General features: G+C 63.6%; 2 protein-coding genes across 5 annotated transcripts; one reads left to right on the top strand and one right to left on the bottom strand.

Moving 5' to 3' along the window:
• Positions 1 to 591: 591 nt before the first annotated feature.
• On the top strand, positions 592 to 12,093 carry PTPRN (protein tyrosine phosphatase receptor type N). The gene is made up of 23 exons (XM_062004497.1): positions 592 to 705; positions 2,350 to 2,400; positions 2,585 to 2,698; positions 2,960 to 3,065; positions 3,192 to 3,390; positions 3,558 to 3,882; positions 4,086 to 4,202; positions 4,331 to 4,410; positions 4,511 to 4,797; positions 5,253 to 5,339; positions 5,461 to 5,540; positions 5,780 to 5,844; positions 8,164 to 8,376; positions 8,486 to 8,686; positions 8,774 to 8,921; positions 9,084 to 9,157; positions 9,456 to 9,533; positions 9,647 to 9,766; positions 9,861 to 10,027; positions 11,076 to 11,129; positions 11,264 to 11,328; positions 11,433 to 11,506; positions 11,608 to 12,093. Exons 1-23 carry the CDS (start codon positions 603 to 605, stop codon positions 11,677 to 11,679), a joined length of 2,880 nt encoding a protein of 959 aa, XP_061860481.1. The 5' UTR covers positions 592 to 602; the 3' UTR covers positions 11,680 to 12,093.
• A 178-nt stretch (positions 12,094 to 12,271) lies between these two features.
• Positions 12,272 to 18,071, bottom strand: DNAJB2 (DnaJ heat shock protein family (Hsp40) member B2). 4 transcript variants are annotated; one of them, XM_062004500.1, is made up of 10 exons: positions 17,988 to 18,066; positions 16,609 to 16,698; positions 15,499 to 15,608; positions 15,029 to 15,082; positions 14,794 to 14,910; positions 14,521 to 14,610; positions 14,310 to 14,415; positions 14,119 to 14,189; positions 13,647 to 13,868; positions 12,272 to 12,643 (listed from the first exon to the last, which is right to left on the bottom strand). In XM_062004500.1, the coding sequence occupies exons 2-10, from the start codon at positions 16,671 to 16,673 to the stop codon at positions 12,633 to 12,635; spliced, it is 846 nt and encodes a 281-aa protein (XP_061860484.1). In that variant the 5' UTR covers positions 16,674 to 16,698; positions 17,988 to 18,066; the 3' UTR covers positions 12,272 to 12,632. The 4 variants fall into 4 exon arrangements, with proteins under 4 accessions (XP_061860484.1, XP_061860485.1, XP_061860483.1 ...); XM_062004501.1 differs by lacking the exon at positions 13,647 to 13,868 and having other exon boundaries at positions 17,988 to 18,065; XM_062004499.1 differs by lacking the exon at positions 12,272 to 12,643 and having other exon boundaries at positions 12,651 to 13,868; positions 17,988 to 18,071.
• Positions 18,072 to 22,108: the final 4,037 nt, after the last annotated feature.

Genomic DNA, 22,108 nt, shown 5'->3' with positions numbered 1-22,108 from the left:
GGGAGAAGGGGAGCCGGCCCGGCCCTGCCTTGGCCAGGGACTGCTGTCGGGGCCCCGGGAAGGGCAGGAGGGAAGGGGGCTGGGACTGCCCCCAATCCCCGCTCCCGGGCCAGGCAGCGCGGCCTTCCCGGGGTGCTTCCGCGGGCAGCAGTGTGAGGGTGTGGCCCGGTGCTCGCCGCTCATTGGGCACTCCTCAGGGGCGTGGCCCGCGCGGGAGCCAGTGGGGCCGCGGGGCCGGGAAGGGGCAGGGCGGTGATTGGCGGAGGCGCCGCCGGCGCGGTGGCACACCCCCAGGGGGCGTGGCTCGCCTCCGGGGAGGCCGCGATTGGCGCGGTGCTCGGCCGGCTCACCCCGGGGCGCGACGTAATTGGCCTCGCTCGGGAACGGGAAGGCGTGAGCCCCATGTTGGAGGGGAAAGAGGGCCGCGTCTCTGATTGGCTGCGGCGTGGAGGGGCGTGCCCTGGCAGCAGGAGGCCGTGTGCCATTGGCGGGGAGGCGGCGGCGGGCGGGGCCTGCGGCGCGGCGCGGCGGGGCTCGGGTTGGCGGCGGCGGTGGCGGGGGCGCGGCCGGCGGGTGCGCCATGGTGCGGCCGTGAGCGGAGCATGGGGCGGCGGCTCCTCCGGGCGCTCCTCTGCCTCCTTCTCCTGGCCGGCCGCGGGCTGCTGCGGGACGGCGGGGCCTCCGCTACCGCCACTGCCGCGCACGGTGAGAACGGGGCCCTGGGTAAGGGCGGCGCCCCGGGCCGGGGGACGTTTGACGGGGAGCGGCAGGGCAGGGGGCTCGGCGTCCGGCGCTGTCACCGCTGCCATGGGTGCCGTCACGGCGCGCAGCGCCGGGCTTGGCGCCCGGCGGTAAGCGGGAGAGGGGCAGCCTGGTGCCGGCACCGCGTGTGCGTCACTGGCGCCAGGGACGCCCCTCTCCTGGGGCTACCAGGCTGACGGGGCTGCCCTCGGGACACCCCGCCGGCTGGAGAGTTGCTGCCGCCCCCGGGGACGATCGAAACCGGCGGGAGCGCGGCGGTGCTTGGTCGGAGACCCTCCTGGGGCAAAGCCGATGCCTGAGGCTGCTGAAGGGATGCGGAGCCTGGGGCAGCGGCCCCGAGCGGCGGCTCCCTCCGAGACCCTGGCGCCCTTTAGCTGCCCTCGGCTGGTGAGCGCGGCCCGGCCGGGGACGCCAGGTCGGGCCGGTGCGCCTCCTCTCTTCCACCTCAGCCGGTAGGGCACTTGCCCTGGGCTCTAGGGGACCCAGGTGCCGCTGCCGGTAGCAGGGCTGCAGCCCCCTCCGCACGACATGGCCCCTGCGGCCGCTGACTCACTACGGCCCGGGCGCTTGTGGCTGCTGCATCTCTCGTCCTCCGGCGGGCCCAGGAGCGCCGGGACGGGTCCGGCCGCAGCGCCGAGTCCCCGGCGTCTCCAGGAGCGGACGGGTGCGGGGCCGAAGCGGCTGCGGCCGAGTCCCGTCCCGCCCGGGAGAGCCCCGCGGGACCGGTGCCGCCTACCTTCCCAGCAGAGCGGCGCGTCCCGGCGGGAGGCGGCTGCGCTGGTTCAGCACCGCGGACAGCGCCCGCCCGGCCCCACCGGCCCGGCCCGGCCCCCCCAGCTCCCGCCGCCCCCGGCCTCTCCCCCCGGCACTGGGGTCCTGCGCCTGCCTTGGGCCGCGCCCCGGGGGGGCGGAACGGGCCCGAGGGTGTCCGGCTTTCGGAGTCCCCCATCCCCACTTGCCCCCTTCCCCCGCGGCGGGCCCCTCCCTCCCCTCCCCCCGGTTGTTTTCTCGTTCCTTCCTCGCCATCCGGGGCTGAGTCATCGCCTGATGCCGTCTCGCTGCTGACGGTCTTGGACCGAGACGGGGCGGGCGGGGGGGGAGAGGAAGGGAGAAGCCGCCCCCGACCCAAGTGCTGCCCCCCGAAGGAGGTGGAGAGACACATGCACCCGCTGCATGTGTGTTTTGGGGTCCCCCTTTTAGGGAAAGTGGGACCCCGGTGTCACAGAGTGCAGGTCTGTGTCCTTACTTCGTAGAGACACATGTAGGAGGGCAACAGATATAGTCTTGCAGATCTCTGTCCCCTCAGCCTTCCCCTTCTATCTGCTGGCACCCCAAAAATCTTCAGGCCTCCCCCTGCTCCCGAGAGCCAGGGACAGATGCTGTACACAGACCCAATCTCAGCTTTGGGTGGGAGGAATGCTGGCACTGAGGCCCTGCCCTGGCTACCAGGCTGTGCCTCCCACATCACTACTATACCCTTATGACTTCCCTGGAGAGTGGCGTTCTCCAAGCAGCTGCTCATGAGAAAATCTTGATGGAGCCCTCTTGAATGCTGTGCTGAGTGGCCCATCTGTCTGTCTGTCCCAGGCTGCCTGTTTGACCGGAGGCTGTGCTCTCCCCAGGAGGTGTGCGTGCAGGGTGAGTGGCTGGGGGGTGTGCAAGAATCCTCTTTTCCTTTCCAAAGGGATGTGGAGGGCGCAGGGGAGCTTGCGTTGCAGTAGGGGGGATTGGCATGGCAGAAGAATGGTGAAGCTGGTCCAGAGACCGTCACCCCAGGCACGTTCATCCATCTGCCCTGCCATCTCCCTCCCCTCTCTTGCAGATGGGCTGTTTGGGCAGTGCCAGGCGGGTTCTGGGCAGGACAGACCCTACTTCCAGGTCACCTCTCCTGTGCTCCAGCGCCTGCAAGATGTCTTGCAGCATCTTATGGCACAAGGTGAAGGGGAGCAAAGCATGAGGGGAGTTGCTGTGGCCTGGTGGGGAGGGAGATTCAGCCAGCATTGCCTAGTGGCACTAGGGCTCTCTGGGGTCCTGCTGACTCAGGGTGGGCTGAGGAGGGGTTACAGCTGATTTTGGGAGGAGCGGGGCCAAACCCAGGCCATGGCACGCAGTATCAGGACACCAGGGTGGCCTCCCAGTATGCTTGCCCTGTGGTCCCCAGGCCTGCTCCGTGTCTCACTCCCGCTCCCCATGGCAGGGCTCTCGTGGCAGGATGGCATCACCCAATACGTGATCTCGCAGGAGATGGAGCGCATCCCCCGCCTGCGCCCACCGCCCTCGCTGGAGCCAGTGCCCAGGGACAGGTAGGGCAGTGCCAGCCTGCAGGCAGGGCCCAGCAGGGCAGCCAGGGCTTTGTCCTCCAGCTGGGGCTCTGGGAAGGACTGTCCCTGTTAGCCAGGTGAGTCACCACAGCACCGTTTGCTCCCGAGGTCCCTGCCCCTCCGTGGGTCCCCACGGCGAGCCCCGCTGCCTGTGGACCCCGGCCTGCCAGCCACCCAGCATCTGGGGCAGCCCCCACCACTGCTGCCCTCCCCCCTGCTGCAGCGATACCTGGAGCATCTCCTGCTGCCACCCCCACCCCAGCTGGGCTACGAGGAGGCTCTGCTCAACCCATACTCCTATCACAAGGTAAGCCATGGGAACAAGCTCCCTTCTCCCCCGCAGCAAGGGAGAAATGGGCAGGGGGCTGCTGTGATCCCAGCACCCTCCTTCTGCTGGCTCCTGGATGCCCTGCCACGGGGTGGCAGAAGGGCCCTGTGAGGTTTGATTGTGGTGGCTCTGTGTTTTGGTTGCAGTTTGGCTACCAGGATGGCTCTCACCAGCTCCCCAGCAGCTCAGCCAGGCAGAACCCCGACACCTCCTCGCTGCTGGGCCGGGTCCCTGCCCAGGCCCTTTTTGGGGCCAGCCCTGTGCCCTCCTATGGTGGGCAGCCAGGAACAGACGGGGGGCATCTCTTCCAAGACTTGGGTATGCTTTCCCTGCCCAGAGAGAAAGCCAGCCACTCGGACCCTGCCAGCACCAGGCTCCGGCACAGCTTGCGACTCCCCAGTAACTACAGGGATGTGGAGGAGAGGGAGCAGCCAGCACCTTTGGCTGCCCAGCCACCCCCTGCACAGACAGGTACAATGTCCTGCAGCCAGGCACCAGCCCTCATTGTGTCCCCACAGCCATATTCCTCATGGCTCAGACTCTCCCTGCCCTTTGACTTTGTGCCCATGGGCAACACATCCCCCCAGCCCCACCTGCCCCAGCTGCTGTGTCCCCAGCCCAGTGGTCCCTCTGCAGATGCAGAGCATCTGATGTGATGCTGTGTCTTCTTGCAGATGCTGCCCTGAAGAGGCTGGCCTCTCTCCTGGCCAGCTACGGACTGGGGCTGCCAGAGCTGAGCCCCCAGCAGCTGAGCAGCCTCTCCACCCTGCTTCAGCTGCTCCAGAGCTCTGGTGAGTGGGGCACAGGGACTGGGCAGCCAGGGACAGGCAGTGGTGGGTGCCAGCACACCCTGTTTTGGGGCAGAGGGGTTTGGCTCTTGGGATGGGTGCCACAGGACCTCTGCCTCCCTCCTTCCCAGGTGTTGCTGGCCCCGAAGCGCCCACAGCAAAACGGGTGGTTTTGCCACAGGGTAATGCTGGAGGAGGTGCCACGCCACAGGTGGGATATATGGGGGGAAGGGGGGTGAGGAAGGTGGTGTCGGGGCAGCCCTCCAGGGCTCTCCTCCAAGGTCTCAGCTCCTCTCCTTTCCTTCTTCCAGGTAACAGAGGGGGACATGCAGCACGGAGAGGAGCCGGTGCGCCCTTCCTCCACAGTCCCACCTCCCAAAATCCCAGTCAGCAGCTCCCCAGGCGCCGAGCCGAGGGGCAGGGCAGCGTCCTCGCCGGCGCCCCGGCCCGAGCCGCAACAGGGACGCCATGAGGACGTGCTCAGCCCCGGGAAGCCGATCGTGATGGAGAAAAAGAGCTACACGGAGACGAAGGCTGGAGTGGCGCGGCAGGGCGTGCGGCCGCCCGACGAATACAGCTACATCATCACGGACCAGAAGTGAGAGCGGGGGTCGGGCAGGGGGTGTGCGCGCCTGTGGGGAGGGTCTCTGTCTTCCCCGCCCACCCCACCGGCTGCCACGGCTTGGCTGAGCCAGTTTGGGTCTCTGGGGGAGGTCGGGTCTTCGCGGAGGTCAACTCCCGCATCCCCTCTCCACCCACTCACCCACCCAAAGCCTTTCTCTCTCAGCCCATGCCAAGACCAGAGCTCGCTGCTGTGCGACAGGTTCAGTCGAGTGTGTGTGCACATCTGCCTCTGTTCACACTCGTGTGCAAGAGGGGTTGTCAGCCCACCCTCCTCACCACGTATCCCCATGCCCTTGCCCCCTGCTTCCCTGACCCCCTTGCAGCCAGCACAGCCCTCCCTGCATGCGTGGGACCCCGCGAGCCCGCCTGTCCCCCTTCCCTGGCCGCGGGGAGTGTGGGCTGTCCCCGACTCTGCCACTGCCCCTGCAGGCCCCTGGGGCTGGCTGCCGGCGTGCGGCTGCTGGAGCTCCTGGCCAAGCACCTGCACCTCTCCACGGCCAGCTTCATCAACATCAGGTGAGGGGAGCGGGGCCGCGGGGTGCTGCCCTCACAGCCAGCCTGGGCGGGGGGCCTGGGCTGTGGTGGGGGTGGAGAGAGGGGCTGTGCTTCTCACACTGTGTCCCCCCCTCCCTGGCAGCGTTGTGGGCCCCGCGCTCACCTTCCGCGTCCGGCAGAACCCCCACAACCTCTCGCTAGCGGACGTGGCCAACCGGGCTGGTGAGTCAAGCAGGGACCGCACATCCTGCTCTGCTCTTCTCCTGCCCTCAGGTGCGGGGTGTCTGTTCCCAGGGACTAGGGAAGAGGGGGCTCCCACCATACATCCCAATGCCTTTGGGTAAACTGGGAAGCTGGTGTGGGGTGGGTGGCTGTTGGGGGTATCCTTTGGATCTGTCTCTTGGGGGTGTTTCTTGAGTGGAGGGGGTGCACCCCTCTGACAATCTTCTCTCCATCCACAGAGCAAGTGAAGGCAGAGCTGGAGGCAGAGCTGGGCCTGAAGATTGTGCAGACAGGAGTGGGAGAGGTAGGAGTGAGCATCCCTCGGGGCTGGGGCCAGGGCAGCGGGGCGGCTGCCGCTGGGGACCAGCTCAGATATGCGCTGTGTCCCGGCTCTGTGGCACAGGGGTCTTTGTGAGTGAGCTGTCCCCGTGGGGCTGGGGGCAGCTGAGGAGCAGGGGGCTCTGGGCAGTGTTTGGGCTGCTGTGTTGGAGGCAGACCCGGGTTATCTGGGATGGGCCAGAGCACCCCAGTGATCCCGTTCCACCCAGCAGCCTGCTGCTGTCCAGTTGCCTGTGCTCCCAGGGCACTCAACTCTTTCCAAAACACAAACTCCATGGGGTTTGAAGGCAATTCTGAGCGTCTCCTGCAGGCGTTCCCCCTTCCATCCAAGACCTGGGGGCTGCAGGCTGCACCCTGCAGGGCCCATCCTCATCCTCACCTCCCTCCAGCCTGCACACTCCATCTGAGCTTTGGCCTGGGCACCCCTGCACCAGGCTGTGCCCAGAGCACCCCAGAGACCACAGCCAAGCAGGCAAAATGCCATTGTGACCCCAGGGAATGGCAAAACAGCTGAAGGCAGGGATGGAGCAGGAGCTGTGTGCTTGGAGAGGAGCACCCCCTCTCCGTGCTCCTCTGGGGACCCTCAGGAACAGTCTCCTGGGAGGAAACAGCTGCTGGAGGTGGGATACTGAGCCTGGCTCCTGTGTTTGCAGCCTGAGGAGGGGAAGTGGGGCAGCATATTCCCAACCTGGAGTCCCTGTTTCTCATCCTCCTGCCCTGTGTCCATAGCTGAGGGCAGAGAGGAAAGAAGAGGGGACTTTGGAGAGGGAGGAGAGGGCCGTGGAGAAGGGGTGGCCTGGCCACCAAGGCAGCCTGTCTCTATCAGCAACATGTGGAACGTTGCTATGGCAATGCCTTTTGATGTGGCAAGTGGCAGGAGCTGGGAGAGATGGCAGAGATGACGGAGCTGGAGCTCAGAGGAGGCTGAGGCACCTCTGTGAGCCCTCTTCTGCACAGACCTCCCCATTCCAGACCAGCTTGTGCTTTTCCTTTACCTCCCCTACCCGCCCCAGGCTCTGAACTTGGTGAGACTGGTGCAAGATTGGAGGAAAAAGGGATGTAAAGAGAGGCAGGGGGACAGCAGGGCAAAAGCAGGCCTTAGGAGGGGTATCTTGATATCTCCAGACCTTCTGACACTTCCAGGGTCCGTGGGGCTGCTCCTGCTTGGGTGCCCTAGGGAGTGCCAGCTCTGGTGGTACCCCTGGAAGCAGTCGAACTGGCCCCCAGGTTCTGAGGCTGTCGAGGCTGGGGGACAGGGAGTTCCCCAGGCAATGATGATGATGAAGATGACGTAGGGGATGCTGATGCAGTGTTCACTTGGAAATCTCATCAGGCTTGTAGCCAATGGGAGGCTGTGGTAGTGAGGTAATGGCAGGCTCTGGCACTTCATTGGGCACAGGGAATTTGGTGACAGTGCTGCCCCAGGACCTGGCTGCTGAGAGGGTAGCTCCTGGACACTAGCAGCTCTGGGACAAGGCCCTAGGGGTCTCAACCTTATGGAAGGGGGGATGTCTCATCCAGCAAGGGCTCAGCACCATCCCAGCATAGGACTGGCACGGATTGGTCTGCCTCCTCCAGCCACAGGGAAGGAGCTCTGGACTGGAGGCATTGCCTGCAAGGTGGCAGGGGCTGCCCTGTCCACCAGCTGAGGAGAGCAATGGGGCAGATCTGTTTCCCAGCAACCATGGCTGGGATGTCATCAACCCTCTGGCAGTATCAGCACATTCCCCAGCATGTCCAGCCCTGAAGCAGTGGCAGCAGGGGAGATCCAGCCCCATCTGGGCAAGTCCCCTGGGAGCAGAGATTGCTACACTGGACCCAGTGCTGCAGTGGCCCAATCCTTTGTCATTAACCCTTTGGGTTGAATCTGGCCCTCACTGACCTCCAGCTCGTTGAGCCTGAGCTCTGTTGAGCTGCTGCCTGCTCTGGAGCAGGGCAGCTCAGACTGGGACTGCCCTGGGGAGCAGCCCTGGGTGCTGGAAACAGAGGAGCAGCAGGTCACTGCTGCCTGGGCTTAGCTAGACTCTGCTTTCCAGAGAGAGTGGTGTGAGCAATGCCCCAGGCAGCAAGCGGGTGGGTGCACTGTGCCTCACCCCAGTGATATCCAGTGCCACCAGCTCTGCCTCAGCTAAGGGTGCTGGGAGAATCAGCACAGTACCGATTGCCCTCAGTCTGTTTTAACCCCCAACAACCCCAAATATGGTGCAGAGTGGGGTCTCTGCCTGCACCCCCGCCCAGCCCCATGCAGATGCCTGCCTTAACCTTTGCTTGGCTGCATCCCCAGCGAAACGAGGCTGCCGCCTACTCCCGCCCGGCCCGCTTCCGCGACGGCTTCCACTCAGTGCTGCTGACCTTCATCGCGCTGGCCTGCGTGGCAGGCATCGGCATCGCCGCCGCCGCGGCCTTCTGCCTGCGGCGCCACGCCAAGCAGCGCGAGAAGGAGCGCCTGGCCGCCCTGGGGCCCGAGGGCGCTGCCGACACCACTCTCGAGTACCAGGTAGGGCTGTGGGACCCGGCAGGACACGCCGCCGCCTTGGCAGCCCTTGGGCTGCGTGGGGCTGGCGCTGTGGCCCCGGCACAGGGCTCTTCTGCGGTCTCTCCCGCAGGAGCTGTGCCGCCAGCACATGGCTGCCAAGTCTCTCTTTGGCCGTGCCGAGGCACCGGCGGAGACCTCACGGGTCAGCAGCGTCTCGTCCCAGTTCAGCGACGCCCCGCAGCCCAGCCCCAGCTCCCACAGCAGCACGCCCTCCTGGTGCGAGGAGCCCGTCCAGTCCAACATGGACATCTCCACCGGGCACATGATCCTGGTGAGGCAGCGGCCCCCTGGTCCCCCTCCCCAGTCCCCCACGGATCCCCCCACTGCTGCCGGACCGACCCCCATTTCTCTGCCCCAGGCCTACATGGAGGACCACCTCCGCAACCGGGACCGGCTGGCCAAGGAGTGGCAGGCTCTCTGTGCCTACCAGGCCGAGCCCAGTGTCTGCTCTGTTGCCCAGAGCGAAACCAACCTGAAGAAGAACCGCAACCCCGACTACGTGCCCTGTGAGCATCCCCGCCACCCTGCCCCAGGGGCCAGCTCCCAGGGCTGTGAGGGCATTGAGGGGCACAAGGATGCCAGGGTGTGCCCTCAGCTCTCTCATGCACTCACTGCATTCCCAGGCCACACCATATCCCCTGGCACTCACCACATCCCTGTTTCCCCAGATGACCACGTGAGGGTCAAGCTGAAAGCTGAGAGCAACCCATCCCGCAGCGACTTCATCAACGCCAGTCCGATCGTGAGTGATCAGCGGGGGCTCCTGCCCTCTGCCCCTCTCTATGCCATGCTCAGCCTGGCAAGGCTCCCACTCTGGGACTGAGCCCCCATCCCCATAGGCTATGGATGTGAGCAATGTGCCTGCCCCATTGCTCAGACATGGCTAAAGCCCACTTCCCTCACGGCTGTGGCACCCAAAGATCTCCCATCACCCCTGGAGTATATCCCCCCTCTCCTTTCCCTAGCCCTTGGTTGAAGGGCGTGCAGCCTTCACACTGTTTTCCCTGGATGGCAGCCTGACACCCACTTTCCCCCCGCAGATCGAGCATGACCCACGGATGCCCGCATACATTGCCACGCAGGGACCTCTGTCCCACACCATTGCTGACTTCTGGCAGGTGAGTGTCACCCAGCTGTGCCAACCCCTCCGAGTCCCTCTGGTTGCTGCCCCCGAGCCGGGCCACCTTCCTGCCTGGGCAGTGACCCGCCACTCCCTGTGCCTGGCGTACAGATGGTGTGGGAGCACGGCTGCACTGTCATCGTCATGCTGAGCCCGCTGGCTGAGGACAGCGTCAAGCAGTGTGACCGCTACTGGCCGGACGAAGGCTCCTCTCTCTACCACATCTATGAGGCAAGTGTGGCCGGTAGCCCGGGGCAAGGAGCATCCTGCAGCCGAGCACAGCCCTGCCCGGCGCTGACACCCCTTGGCTGCCTCTCCCGAGCAGGTGAACCTGGTGTCGGAGCACATCTGGTGTGAGGATTTCCTGGTGCGCAGCTTCTACCTGAAGAACGTGCAGTCGCAGGAGACGCGCACCCTTACGCAATTCCACTTCCTCAGCTGGCCGGCCGACGGCATCCCCACCACCACCCGGCCCCTCCTCGACTTCCGTAGGTGAGCCCCCTCCCCTCCCCCGACCCTGCTGCCGGGCCAGCCCCCGGGGAGCCGGCAGTGGTCCCGATCACAGTGGCACTGAGGGGCGAGGACATCGCTGCCAGTGTGATGAGGGTCAGGGCCGAGGCACAGACCAGCTCGAGGGGCGGGAAGGCTGCTATGCAGGGGCAGGAGCAGAACAATCGGCTTCTAGGCTGAGGCTCGGCAGAGCTCAGTGGGTAAGAAACCTCCAGATGAGGTTGCCAGGGCTCTCCAGCCCCAGTGTGCTCTTCCCTGGAGCTGGCATGGTGTACAGCACTGTCTGGCACCCTCCACAGCCATGACAGCAAGAAGAAACCCATAGAGCCAGCCTTGAAGAGCAGGGCCCCATTGCTGCCTGTGCTCTACTGCCAGCTGCAGCTCCCTGGCTCGCCTGGGCAGAGGGCTGCGGGGCTGGCACTGCTCCCAGGGGGACTGCAGGCAGTGCCTGCTGGGGTGTCAGGGCCCCTGGATGGCAGTGGGTTCCTGCCAGGGACTGGCTGGCCACTGTCCCCAGGCTGTGTGGAGTCAGGGACGCTGCTTAGGGCAGCAGAGGGGCCCTGAGCATGTCACCCTTCTGTCTGTCCCGCTCACGCTCTCTGTCTCTGGCTGTCCCTGTCTCTCTCTCGCAGCTGCCGGCGTCATTTTTGTGATTTGCAGCTAGTAATCTGGCTCCAGTTGCATAGTCACAAAAGTGATCGTTGGCAGCCGTGCCTGCTGCATGGAGCATGCCTGGAGCCCCGCCGGCGCCTGGCCCCCAGCTTCCGGACCAGACCTGCTCCTGGGGTGGGGGGGTCCTGCCACTGCTCCCCTCCCCAGGCTGGGCACCCCAGGAGCTGGAATCCTCTCCCTGCCCTGGCCCCGTTCCCCCTGTGCTCCCCATCCTGTGCCCAGCACTGCAGGGGAGGCAGGAGGAGCCAAGCACCAGGCCTCCAGGGCCACATCATGGGCTGCCTGCTGCCCCACTGCCTCAGCACCACTTTGAGCCCAGAGTGGCAGAGCCTTGATCTACTCTCTCTTGTCCTTGCAGGAAGGTGAACAAGTGTTACCGGGGTCGCTCCTGCCCTATCATCGTGCACTGCAGGTACGGCTGGGACTGAGGGGGTGGGTACAGGCTGGGGGCACTGCAGGGCTGGGACCCACAGGCCAGGGCTGGGCACTGCTGCTCGTCCCCTCTGCTCCGTGGGCACTGCAGCTCCAAGTGCCTGTGTCTTGCAGTGATGGTGCTGGCAGGACCGGGACGTACATCCTCGTCGACATGGTCCTGAACCGCATGGCCAAAGGTAAGTGCAGGGCAGCCCTGCTTCTGCCCTGGCCGGGGGACACGGAGCTGGCTGCTCGAGTCTCTCTGCCCTCTTCCCACCACCCTCCTCCCCCTCTGCCCCAGGGGTGAAGGAGATAGATATAGCTGCTACGCTGGAGCACATCCGAGACCAGCGGCCCGGCATGGTGCAGACCAAGGTACCCCCCAGCCTGGGGCTCTCCTCCCTGCCTGAGCATGCATAGGCCCTGGGGCTGGGCTGGGGGGGACCCTCATGCCTCCTCCTTCCTCTGCCCCCCAGGACCAGTTTGAGTTCGCGCTGACGGCCGTGGCTGAGGAAGTGAACGCCATCCTGAAGGCGCTGCCGCAGTGACGGCCAGGAGCCCTCCCCTCTCGTCTGCCCCCGTGCCCCCGGCTTCGCACGCTGTCCTGGCCCTGCTGCTTTCCCTGTAAAATGCTGTCTGTGCTGTTGCCTCTGTTTTCCCACCTCCCCTGATCCCCCTGCCCCTTCTCTGCGGGGAGGACACCTGCTGCCACTGCAGAGGGGCCTGGGCTCATGTCCCCTATCCCCTGCAGAACAGGGGACCAGGGGATGCTGTGAGGTGCCGCAGCTGCTCTCCTGCACCCCAGCCTGGCTCTCCTGTGCCAGCTCTCTCCTGCTCCGTGCAGGAGTGGGCAGGGGGGCCTGGCCCAGCCCCAGGTCCCCTCCGTGTGCTTCCCCCTTTGTCACTCGAGCAGAAGAGAAGTTTCTAGAGAAATATAATTTTGTATCTTGATGTGAATAAAGTTCTCGTGTCACATTCGTGCAGCTGCAGCCAGGCCTGGCCTCTGACTATATGGGGGGGTTGGGCACAGGAGTCCCCCACTCCCTCATGTCAGGAGGCCACAACCTGCACCCCACAACTGCCAGACAGTTGTGCAACCCACCGCAGCCCCCAGCTTAGAGACAGCCTGCAGGCAGCAACTACTGCAAATAGGTTTATTGACGGCCCTCAGCAGAAGGGGAATGGGATGGGGGGGGAAATAAAGCAAGGAGGAGGGCTGAGCCCAGCTGTGCTGCCACCAGCACACTCCTCCTGCAGCCTAACCTACAGCTTTCCCCCTCCAGCCCCCCCATCAACAGCTCATGATGCCTGGGGCCTTCCCTCCCACCCCTCCCCAGGTATTGCTCAGCCATAAGCCCTGCAATGCCCCCCTCCCTGCCACATCCTACGGAGCCAGAGGGTGCTGGGGAAGGGGGTGGCAGGGGGTGGCCGTGCAGGGACAAAGCGGAGTCCTGGCTGGGAGAGCCTCCGTGGGCACGCGCGGTCCCCGGGCGCAGCAGCCTCAGAACACACCTGGGGAGACAAGCGGAGGGGGGACACAACAGCACCCGTGAAACCCTCCTCAGCCCAGGCCTGGGGAAGGGCAGAGAGGGAGGGAGCAAGGCCCAGGAGGAGGAGGAAGAGGAGGAGAGCCAAGGCAGGACAAGAGCAAGTGAGGGAAAGCCTGTGAGCATCACTGAGGTTCACTGCTGCTGCGGGAAGCAGGGAGGGACCCAGTGCCCCAGGCCAAGGTGAGGGGCAGGGAGTGACAGTGCCCTGCAGAGTGTGCAAAGTGTAGGGAACGGGGGCACCAGGCAGGGTCTGCAATGGGGAGGCCGGAGGAGGAGGTGGTACAGGCAGGAACAACAGCATTCATGGGAGAGAAAGACACACAAGGCACAAAGCAGAGTCCACACATGAACGCCTCCTTGCAAGGAGGGAGAGCCTGGCCCAGAGCTCGCCAGCCCAGGCAGGGTGGGCAGCGTCTAGGGAGGCACTGGCTGGTGCCCCTGCCCCTCTGCAGAGCAGCCAGGCAGAGTGGGCATAGCCAGGGCACAGCAGCCCACCAGCACCCCACACTGTCCACAGTCAGGGCAGGGAGCTGCCCCTCCTCCCAGGACCCCACCAAGGGCCCTTATTTGAGCCACAACCCCCAACTCTGGCAGTCCCCTTGAGCCTGGGGTGCCACCAATTGCCCCCCTGCCCCATGCAAGTGGCACCAAGGAGGAAGGGCAGGAGAGACTCCCTCCTTTGCTGGGGGAGGCAGGAACGGAAGCCCGGGCAGTGAGCCCTCACTCTCCCTTTTCCTCTCCCTGCCCCACAAGGGAGGGGGGAGCACAAGCCCAACCCCAGGCTCAGAGCAGAGGGCAGTGCCACTGCTTGGCTTTGTGGGCTGCTTCGTGCCCCGCTGCTGTGCCAGCCCCCAGCAGCTCCCGCTCCGGGCCCCTGCTGGGCCGGGGCTCGCGGGCTCTGCGGGCAGAGGAGGGAGTGCCAGGGCTGCCCCCCGGGGCCGGCTGGGCGCCGGGGCTGTGCCCACCTGCTCGGTGGTGCCCCGCAGCCTCCATCTCCGAGAGGCTGTAGGCCATGGCCAGCTGCAAGTCCTCATCCTCGTCCTCGCTGTCCGTGTAGAGGCAGACGGGAGAGGAATTGGGGGGCCGGTGTGGGGTGGGTGGCGGGGGTGAGGGGGCGCGGGGGCTGGGGAAGGCTTGCTGTTCTCGCCGGCTCAGCTCCAGCCCCAGCGCCATGTCATCGGGGACACCTGTGGGGACCAGGGCAGATGATGGGGGTCACGTCCATTCCAGCTCCTCAAAGCAGCACTGGGACCCAGCAACTTCTGCCCTCCACGGCAGAGTCCCCAAAGCAGAACCAACCAGTGCTCAGCCCAAAACCCAGGCCTAGATGCAGCACCCGTGGCCATCCCAAATGAGAAGAGGGGTCCCCTAAGGGAAAGGGCACCAGGAGCTGGCACTGCCAGACTTAACAAGTCAGTCTGCAGTGCCGCTTCTCACCATCGATGTGGATCGACTTCAGCTCCCCGTCCTCCTCCACTTCCACCCGCTCCCGCCCATTCTCAATGATCCTGCAGGCAGACAGAAGGCCGGTGGGCCCGTCAGGAGCCAGGCAGCCAGAGCACGGCTGCAGTAGGCTGCAGGGCCCAGGGCCCGGTGGGGGCTGCGGGGCAGGCCGGCGCTGCCCTCACCGTTTGGTGGTGATGCGCTTGCCGTTAACGAAGGTGGTGGAGGTGGAGACGGAGCGGAAGCCCAGCCCTGCGTCAGCACCCGAGCTGAAGGATGAGGCGAAGAAATCTGGAGGAGGGAGTGCCAAGGTCAGTGCTGGCGGAGGGCACAAGGAAGCGGGGACACGGTGTCCCGGGACTGCTCTGCCAGGCAGGGACTGGCAGCATCTCCTACCTGAGGATCCTGGGAAGGGGGAAAAGAAGTGGCCTCCCCGGTGGTGCCGGGGGCCGGGTCCTCGCAGCTCAGAGAAGGGCAGCATCTCATCTGGAAGGCAGTGACCCCCCCACCCCATCAGCACTGCCCTGGCGGCTTGGTGAGCCAGGAGCAGTGCCGTGGGGACCCCTTGCCAGGGCCGGCCCTGTGCTCTGTCCTCCAGCCCAGGGGCTGCCTCGGGGCCAGAGCGGTGCCCCAGAGCCAGCCCCTGCCCCCCCCCTGCCCCGCACACACCAAAGAAATCAGCGAAGGGGTCTCGCCCGCCGAAGAACTCCCGGAAGACGTCGTGAGCGCTGCGGAAGGTGAAGGTGAATTCAGGCGCCCCAGCATCGGCCCTGGAGCCCCCTGGTCCTGCCAGAGGGAAGAGGCTCAGAGTGAGAACCCCCCGAAGGGTGAGTGACGCCAGGGCGTGCGGATGGGGCCGTACCCAGAGCTGCACTGGCCCCTGCGGCCCTGCCCACCCACTCACCTGCCCCCATCAGTCCGTCCTTGCCGTAGCGATCGTACACATCGCGCTTCTGCTCTGGAAGGAGAAAGGAGACTGCGGGGAAGCTGCTGCCAGCTATGGGCAGGAGCACTTACACTTCCCCCAGCTGAGGGAGCTGCAGAACAGCGGGGAGCCATGGGGGTGGCACGAACGCCCGCTGCACCAGCATCGCTCCCAACCCCAGTGAGGGCATCAGGCAAGTGCATGCAAGTATCAGCCCGCCGGGAAGACTTCATCCTGGAGGCCAGCGCTCAGCATCTCTCCCAAGAGCCATTCTGGGGGATGCATGGGGAGGTAACCAAGCCCCACAAGCTGGTGGTAAAGCCAGAGAGACCCGCTGCATCCGGGGGACACCCAGGGATGTCCCCTGGGTGAGCCCAGCAGCAGGATACCCCAGGGCCGGAAGCCTCAAGGGCAGGGGGGACACACGAGACAGCACCACGGCCTCTTACTGTCTGACAGCACTTCATATGCTTCAGCGATCTCCTTGAACCTCTGCTCGGCGTACTCCTTGTTGTCTGGGTTTTTATCCGGGTGCCATTTCAGCGCGGCCTTCCTGTACCTGCACAGATGAGCAGCCATGGGCACACAGCAGCCCTTGGGCAGCAGGGGCTCCTGTGTCAGGGACTCCCCTGTTTCCAAGCCTGTAGGCAGGGGCACCCTGAGCCTGCTTCACTCATCACCCTACAGCCTCAGGCATCAATTGGGAGCTTCCTGGACTGCTCAGTTCACTTCCCAAGTAAATACTTGCAGCACGGCCTCAGTAGTGCAGCCTGTGCCTGTCTCAGCTGCCCTGGGTAGTGGCTCCACACAATGTTTACAGGTTTTCTCTTGAGCCCTCCCAGACTCCATCATAGGCATACAAGGACCAGAGGTTGCTGGGGTCCTCCTGGGACCAGGTGAGCACAAGCAGTCCTGGGTTGACCCAGGATGCCCAGCTTCTCTCAACCACTCTCAGGAAGCTCCCACAGCAGGGACCTCTGTCCCCTGCCTCTGTCCCTCCCAGGCAAGCCTCCAGTCCCTAACTGTTCACCCCAGGTGATGCCTCACCCCAGTGAGAGCAGCAAGACCTCAACAGGATGCCAAGTGGGCGCTGTAAGAGGCTCTGTCTTCCCCCAGGGCTTCCCTGCAGTGTCTAGTGCACAGCACAAGACCTGCCAACAGGCTTATATCCCTGCCAGGGGGGACACAGCTCCTCACCTTCTGAGTTCCAGCCCCCTGACCCTGATGCCAGCAGAGTCCCTGCACTCCAGTCCTCTGCCATCCACACACTGTCTGGCAGAGAGAGGATGCCTCTAAATACCAGTGGGACTCACCTCTGGCCTCCATCCCCCAGCCCCGAGCTGTGACCAAAGGGACAAAGGGACCAAACCCCACCAAAAGATGCCTTTGTGCAAGAGCAAAGCCTGGCCCTGCTCTGGCCTCCACACAAAGGAAACAAAGGCTGGATTGTCACCTCTGGAGCTGGGCCCTGTCCCCACCAGCCCACTGGCGCCAGGAGCAGAGGGGGTGGCTCAGGCCGTTGTGCCTGACGGGCAGGGACAGGCCTGCCACGCACTTACGCCTTTTTGATGTCCTCGGCGGTGGCATTGCGGCTCACCCCCAGCGCTTCGTAGTAGTCCACCATGACGTGTGGCTGTCCCACTGAGTCACTGCAGCGGGGTGAAAGGCAAGGTCAGGGGGTCCGCAGGCACAGCCTGGCAGCGCTGGGTGGGAGAGAGAAAGAGCAGCTGCCCTGCTCTCCCCAGGCACCCCAGCCACTCCGCAGGTCATCCCAAGAGCAGCTCAGAGCAAATCCTTCACGGCTCCCTGGCACCTTGAGTAAACCTCGGCCACCTGGACGGACACACAGCCCGAGCCGGGCCTCCCTTGCTGCTGCCGCGCCGCCCTCCCACCTGCACATCTCAGCTTGCCCAAGCACGAGGGCAGAGCTCCTCGCTGCCGGCCCCGCTGCTGCGCTTCGCTCCCCGCCCCCCACCTGCCCTCCCGGGAGCAGCCCGCTAAGGTGCTTAGCGGCTGGTGCGGATTACGGGCTCGGCAGAGGCCGTCCCCCGGGCACCCCGGGACGCTTCAGCCGGGAGGTCTGCTGCGGATGGCGGACGGAAGCGGGCCGCCGCCGCTCCAGCCCCGCACTCCCCGGCACCGGGGTGCCGACACTCACTCGCCCCCGCCCGCGCTGCCCGGGCGCAGCAGCTGACGCGGAGCGCGGCGAGGCGGTGCCGCCGGGGCCCGCCCCCCGCCCGGCTGTAAACACGGCGCTGCCGGGGCTGCCCGGCCCGCCGCCGCTGCTGGAAGTTTCCGTCCCCGTCCTCGCCTCCCCCGCCACCACCGGCGAGCAGCCCTGGGCCGCGGCCGGCGGATCCAGGCCCCTGGGAGCGGCGGCAGCGCGGACCGCACCTGCCCGGCCGCGCTCCCCGCGGTGCCCCCGCCCGCGGCGCTGCCTCGCGTCCCGCTGCAACGCCCCCCCGCCCTCCGTGCGCCGGTCCCTCCGCGCCCCGCTGCGCTGCGGAGCGGTGCGGTGCGGAGCGGTGCCCACCTGAGCGCCGCAGCCGAGCGCCGCGGGCCGCCAGCGGCCGGTGGGTGTCGCGGCTCCCCGCGCCGGGCCGCCGGGGGCTGGAGGCGGCCGCAGCCAACCGCGGAGCCGCCGCCACGGCACGTCACGCGCTCGCCGTTCGGGAGCGTGACGTCACAGGGGGCGTGTCCGGGCGGGCGGTGCGGCGGCTCCCGGCCCGGCCCCTGCGCCGTCCCGACGGCCCGGGGCTCCCGCGCCCCGCCGCCCGCCGGCCACACACCCGGGGGAGCGGCGGCGGGCTGCGTGGCACCCGCCCGAGGCCCTGCGGGAGGACTGGGCGGCGGTGGGGGGCCCGAGCCCCGCTCCGCCAGTCCCCGCTCCCCGGGAGCAGCCTCCGCAAGGAGCGGAGCGCGTGGGGTGGTCACTGACCTCGCTCGCTGGCTTCAGTGGTGCAGCCACTGCGGCGAGCCCCGGGGTAGCCCCCGGGCTCCGCTTGCCCCTGGCTTCCTGCCGAGTCAGCTGCCCGGGCGGTCCGTGCCGGAACGGCCGGCGGGAGGGACAGCTGGGGTGACTCAGCGCTTTGCCCGGGCCGTCCTGCCGCCGGGGTGTGGACGGCGACATGGAGGGGTGCTGCCTGCCAGGCTGGCGGGCACGGGTCCCTCTGCCGGGAGCCTGGGCTGCCCGGCACCGCCATGGCGCCGTCGGAGCATCGCGAGCCCTGCTCGGGCGCAGAGGAACGGGGAGCTGCGAGTCCCCCCCAGCACCAAAGTGCCTGTGCGCCCAGAACTCAAGGGATGGCCAGGCACCAGGAGCTTTGGTGTGGACTCTGTGTGTGACACAGGCGCTGTTCTCCCCCATCCTCAGGGGCGTGAGCAGTCTCATGGCCTCTCACACACGTGAACCTGTCCTGGCCACAGAAATCACACTGTTCCCTCGTGCTGTCTTCACGGGAAAAGGAGGGAACCTGCTCTCTCTGCAAGGCCTTTTGGGTGCCCCACAGCCTCTGCACCCCAGCTGGGAGATGTCCCTCACCTCCTGTAAATCCCTAGCTGGGAAGCCTGGAAAACATCCCCAGTGTCACTTTACCCAGCAGGCTGGGGAGACCTGGGTATTGATACGTGCTGTTCCCAGCACTCCTCAGGGATGGGGTTTCAAGGACAGCCGTCCCCTCATCACAAGCAGTGGGCCTGAGTGAGCACTGGGACAGCTGGAATGTCCTCCTGTACCTGCCTGTCCAGAAGCAGGGAACAGGCTCCCTGGGGTGGCTACCTCTGGCCAGGCTGCCCTTGTCAGCTGCCAGGGGCTCAGATTTGGTCCATTTGCCCAGAAACGGATGCCGGGCTGGCCCAGGCCAGGTTGGCATGGGCACTAGATGGAGCCACAGGCTGCTTCACAGGGACCCCGTGCTGGGAAGCTGTGGAAGATGCTTCCTGGGCTGTGAAGATGCCACCAGGACCTACTCCTGTCTCGGCACCTTTCTTTCTTTTCCTTGGCTTTTTCAGATGATGTGGGGACAAGGAGGCCCAAGAGCTGCCAGGTCTCGGCGCACTCTGTGCCCACCAGACAGGGAGGCCTCCGTGCTGGGAAAGGAGAGGAACCCACACTCTGGCCAGGACTCTGGGCCTTCATGGCACATGAGATCAGGATATGCTGTGAGAAGGATTTACTCCTTCCTAATGTCCTTAGGGGAGGCCATGTGGAGTTGGTAACGCTGGCAGGAGAGAAGTTATGGTGCCAACCACACCTCTCCCCAAAGCTGGCAGTCACTCCCCCAGTGAAACCAGCACAGCCAGCCATCTGGCAGCAGCCAAAGAGAGGCAGCCCATCACTCGCTGATGCCTCACATGGCACACACTTTTGGCCACAGCACTCTGCTCTCTTGCCCCTGCCCTCTCCTCCTAGGTCTGCCCAAAGCCCTGATACGCCTACCTGACACCCTGGTTTATACCAGCTTTGAAGCCAGCACCGGCATCTTGACTATGTCTCAAGAAGACCCTTGTTTCTTTACAAATTCTGGGGATCACTGGTTGAAAAAATGTTTGTGAAATGCTCTGAAGGCCTTCTGAGAAATGAACTTTTGGGTGAGCAGCCAGGACCTCAAAGGACCATTTTTATCCGGACTACCTAATCTCTTAGGAAGCCAAATGGATTGCATCACAACCTCGTGCTATATTATTATGCAAACCACATATGAAGAAATACTTCTTTTCAGCACTGTGCAACATTTTGGTTTTTGATCTCCTCAGGAGACCATAAGCCCTGTCACAGTCTCTTCCAAACTGATAATTATGTACTGCAAAACTGTGTTCTTGGTGATTTTTGAGCCATGGAGTGATGTGCTCAGTGAGTTGTGTGCTCACTGCTCTTCTCATAGCATTCGGCTGCCTCCCCTCCTGAGGGAAGGTCTCCACCACAGAGATGCAGCAGGAAGGGAGCAGGAGACAGAGGGACAGGGTGAGAAGTGGTTGAGTAGAGCAAGGCAGGCTCCTGAATACTGTTTCCATGCCTTCCTCCACCTGCCCTCTCTCAAGAGAGACAATGGCAATGGCCGTGGCCATAATCCCCATCTCTGGGCATAGCCACAGGTTCAGTGCAGCCCCTAGAAAAGACGTCAATAGGAACAGAGGCTTTGCTCATCCCCAGAAAAGCTGCATAAGACAGGAATGCCCAAGCTCAGGGAGTCTGTGGTGACCAGAGAAATCATACAATCATAGAATCTTTTTGGCTGAAAGAAACCTTTAAGATCATTGAGTCCAGCCTTTGTCCTCACCCTTTCAACCACTGGATCATTTCCCTAAGTACACTACAGGGGGAATCCATGTTAAAATTTTCCACCCCAGTCCTGCTGTCTCATCCAAACTGCCTGGCTCCCCTGGCTTCCCCACACAGCCAATTTCTCCTCACCCTCACGTTTTCCAGCTGCCATGCTCTCAGCTGCCTGCCCATCTCTTTCCTCATCCGATCAGTTCTCACCCCAGCTGCCTTTTTTAGGAACCTCTCTTCTAGGAGCTGGGTAGTATCCAGGGAGACGAGGTCACCCAGCTGCTTTTAGCCTGCGTAGCAGGGCAGAGAAGTGAGGACGCAGGCTGTGCTGCCCATGGGAGTGCTCATCTGTGCTGATGCTACACGGGCTCCTGCCCCAGCCAAAACACAAGGTGCTTGCAGACAGAGGCTGGTGGAGGTGGCAGAAGCCCATGACTGATAACAGATTATCCATCCATTTAGGAGATGAGGTGAGTGCCTTTGCATTAGAAGAAAACAAGACAAAGCACAGAAAGATCCTGCTAAGTAGTCTTCTGCTCTTTTCCATAGCTGTCAGGGCCTAAATACCTGGGCAGTGCTGTGGATGCAATGGAGAAGGCTGTAATTCAGGTGCCTTCTGTAACAAACCTGCATGTAAAGCATCACCTGCTAAACCTGATATTTTCAATTCATCAGGCCCACACTGAGATCACTGATGGACCTGAGCCACCAATGCTGATTTTTAACAGAGCTAGGAAAGCTGGGGTGATTCCAAAGGACTGAAGGACAGAAATCACTCCAACTGTTAAGAAAATAAATCCAGAAAGCTCCAGATTACTGATAATACCAGGAAAAAAAACCCCAAAAACACAAAAAACCCACCAGAATTAATTCTGTTTCTGTCAGCAAAGAACCGAAGACTTTGAAATGCCTGTAGTACTCATCAGCCTTGTCTCAGGAAGGCAGGTATTGCTATGCAAACTTCTTGTCTCCTTTCAGCATGATTACATGGCTGACTGATTCATACCAACACCGCTGGCATGGCATCCTTACTTGGAAGCTGCCAGGAGACTGATAACAGCATTACGATATTGCCACAGAGAGGGATGGAATAATCAGTTTTCCATGTCCATGGAAGGAGACTCACAGCTGCTGCCAAAGGTCTTTCCAGATCTACCTTTTATATTGTCCCAGGGCACTTAACTCAGCATGCCATGGCAGTCTGTTTATACTCCTGCATTGGTAAGGACACATCAGATGCATCAACAGCAAATATGGACTTAGCCAGGAGCTACACTGCCAGGGGCCTTTGCAGTGGGGATCCCCAGCGGTAGGCGCAAGGCCCACACCAATAACAAATGTTTACTAAGGAAAATTTGGGATAATTCTAAGCTTGGTGAGGCAGTAGCTAGTGGAAGGAAAAATGAGCTATGGTTTAGAATTACCTGATTGAAGGGCTCCATTGTAGCAAAATTTGCTTTCATGTAGCGAAATCTACTTCTGTACAGTGAAAGCCAAAGATAGTGAGGTGGGTTATCCATGGTTAATTCATGCCCAGTTAGGGTGCTGAGGAGCACCCAACACATATAGGAGAAAGCCCTCAGTATCTGGCTCTCACCAGGATCTGTGTCCTGCTGCCTGGGAGGTGGGAAAGGAGAGGAGACATGGTCACTCTCTACAGCTACTTGACAGGAGGTTGTAGCAAGTTCAATTGGTCTTTTCTCTCCAGTAATGAATGATAGGACACGAGGAAATGGGTTCAATTTGTGCCAGTGAAGATTTAGAATGGATGTTAGGAAGAGTTTTTT

Source organism: Colius striatus, chromosome 11, assembly GCF_028858725.1.
Source record: "Colius striatus isolate bColStr4 chromosome 11, bColStr4.1.hap1, whole genome shotgun sequence".
In the NCBI taxonomy this organism is placed as follows: Eukaryota; Metazoa; Chordata; class Aves; order Coliiformes; family Coliidae; genus Colius; species Colius striatus.
The sequence above is the reverse complement of the archived record's forward strand: the minus strand, read 5'-3'. Positions and strand labels throughout refer to the sequence as shown.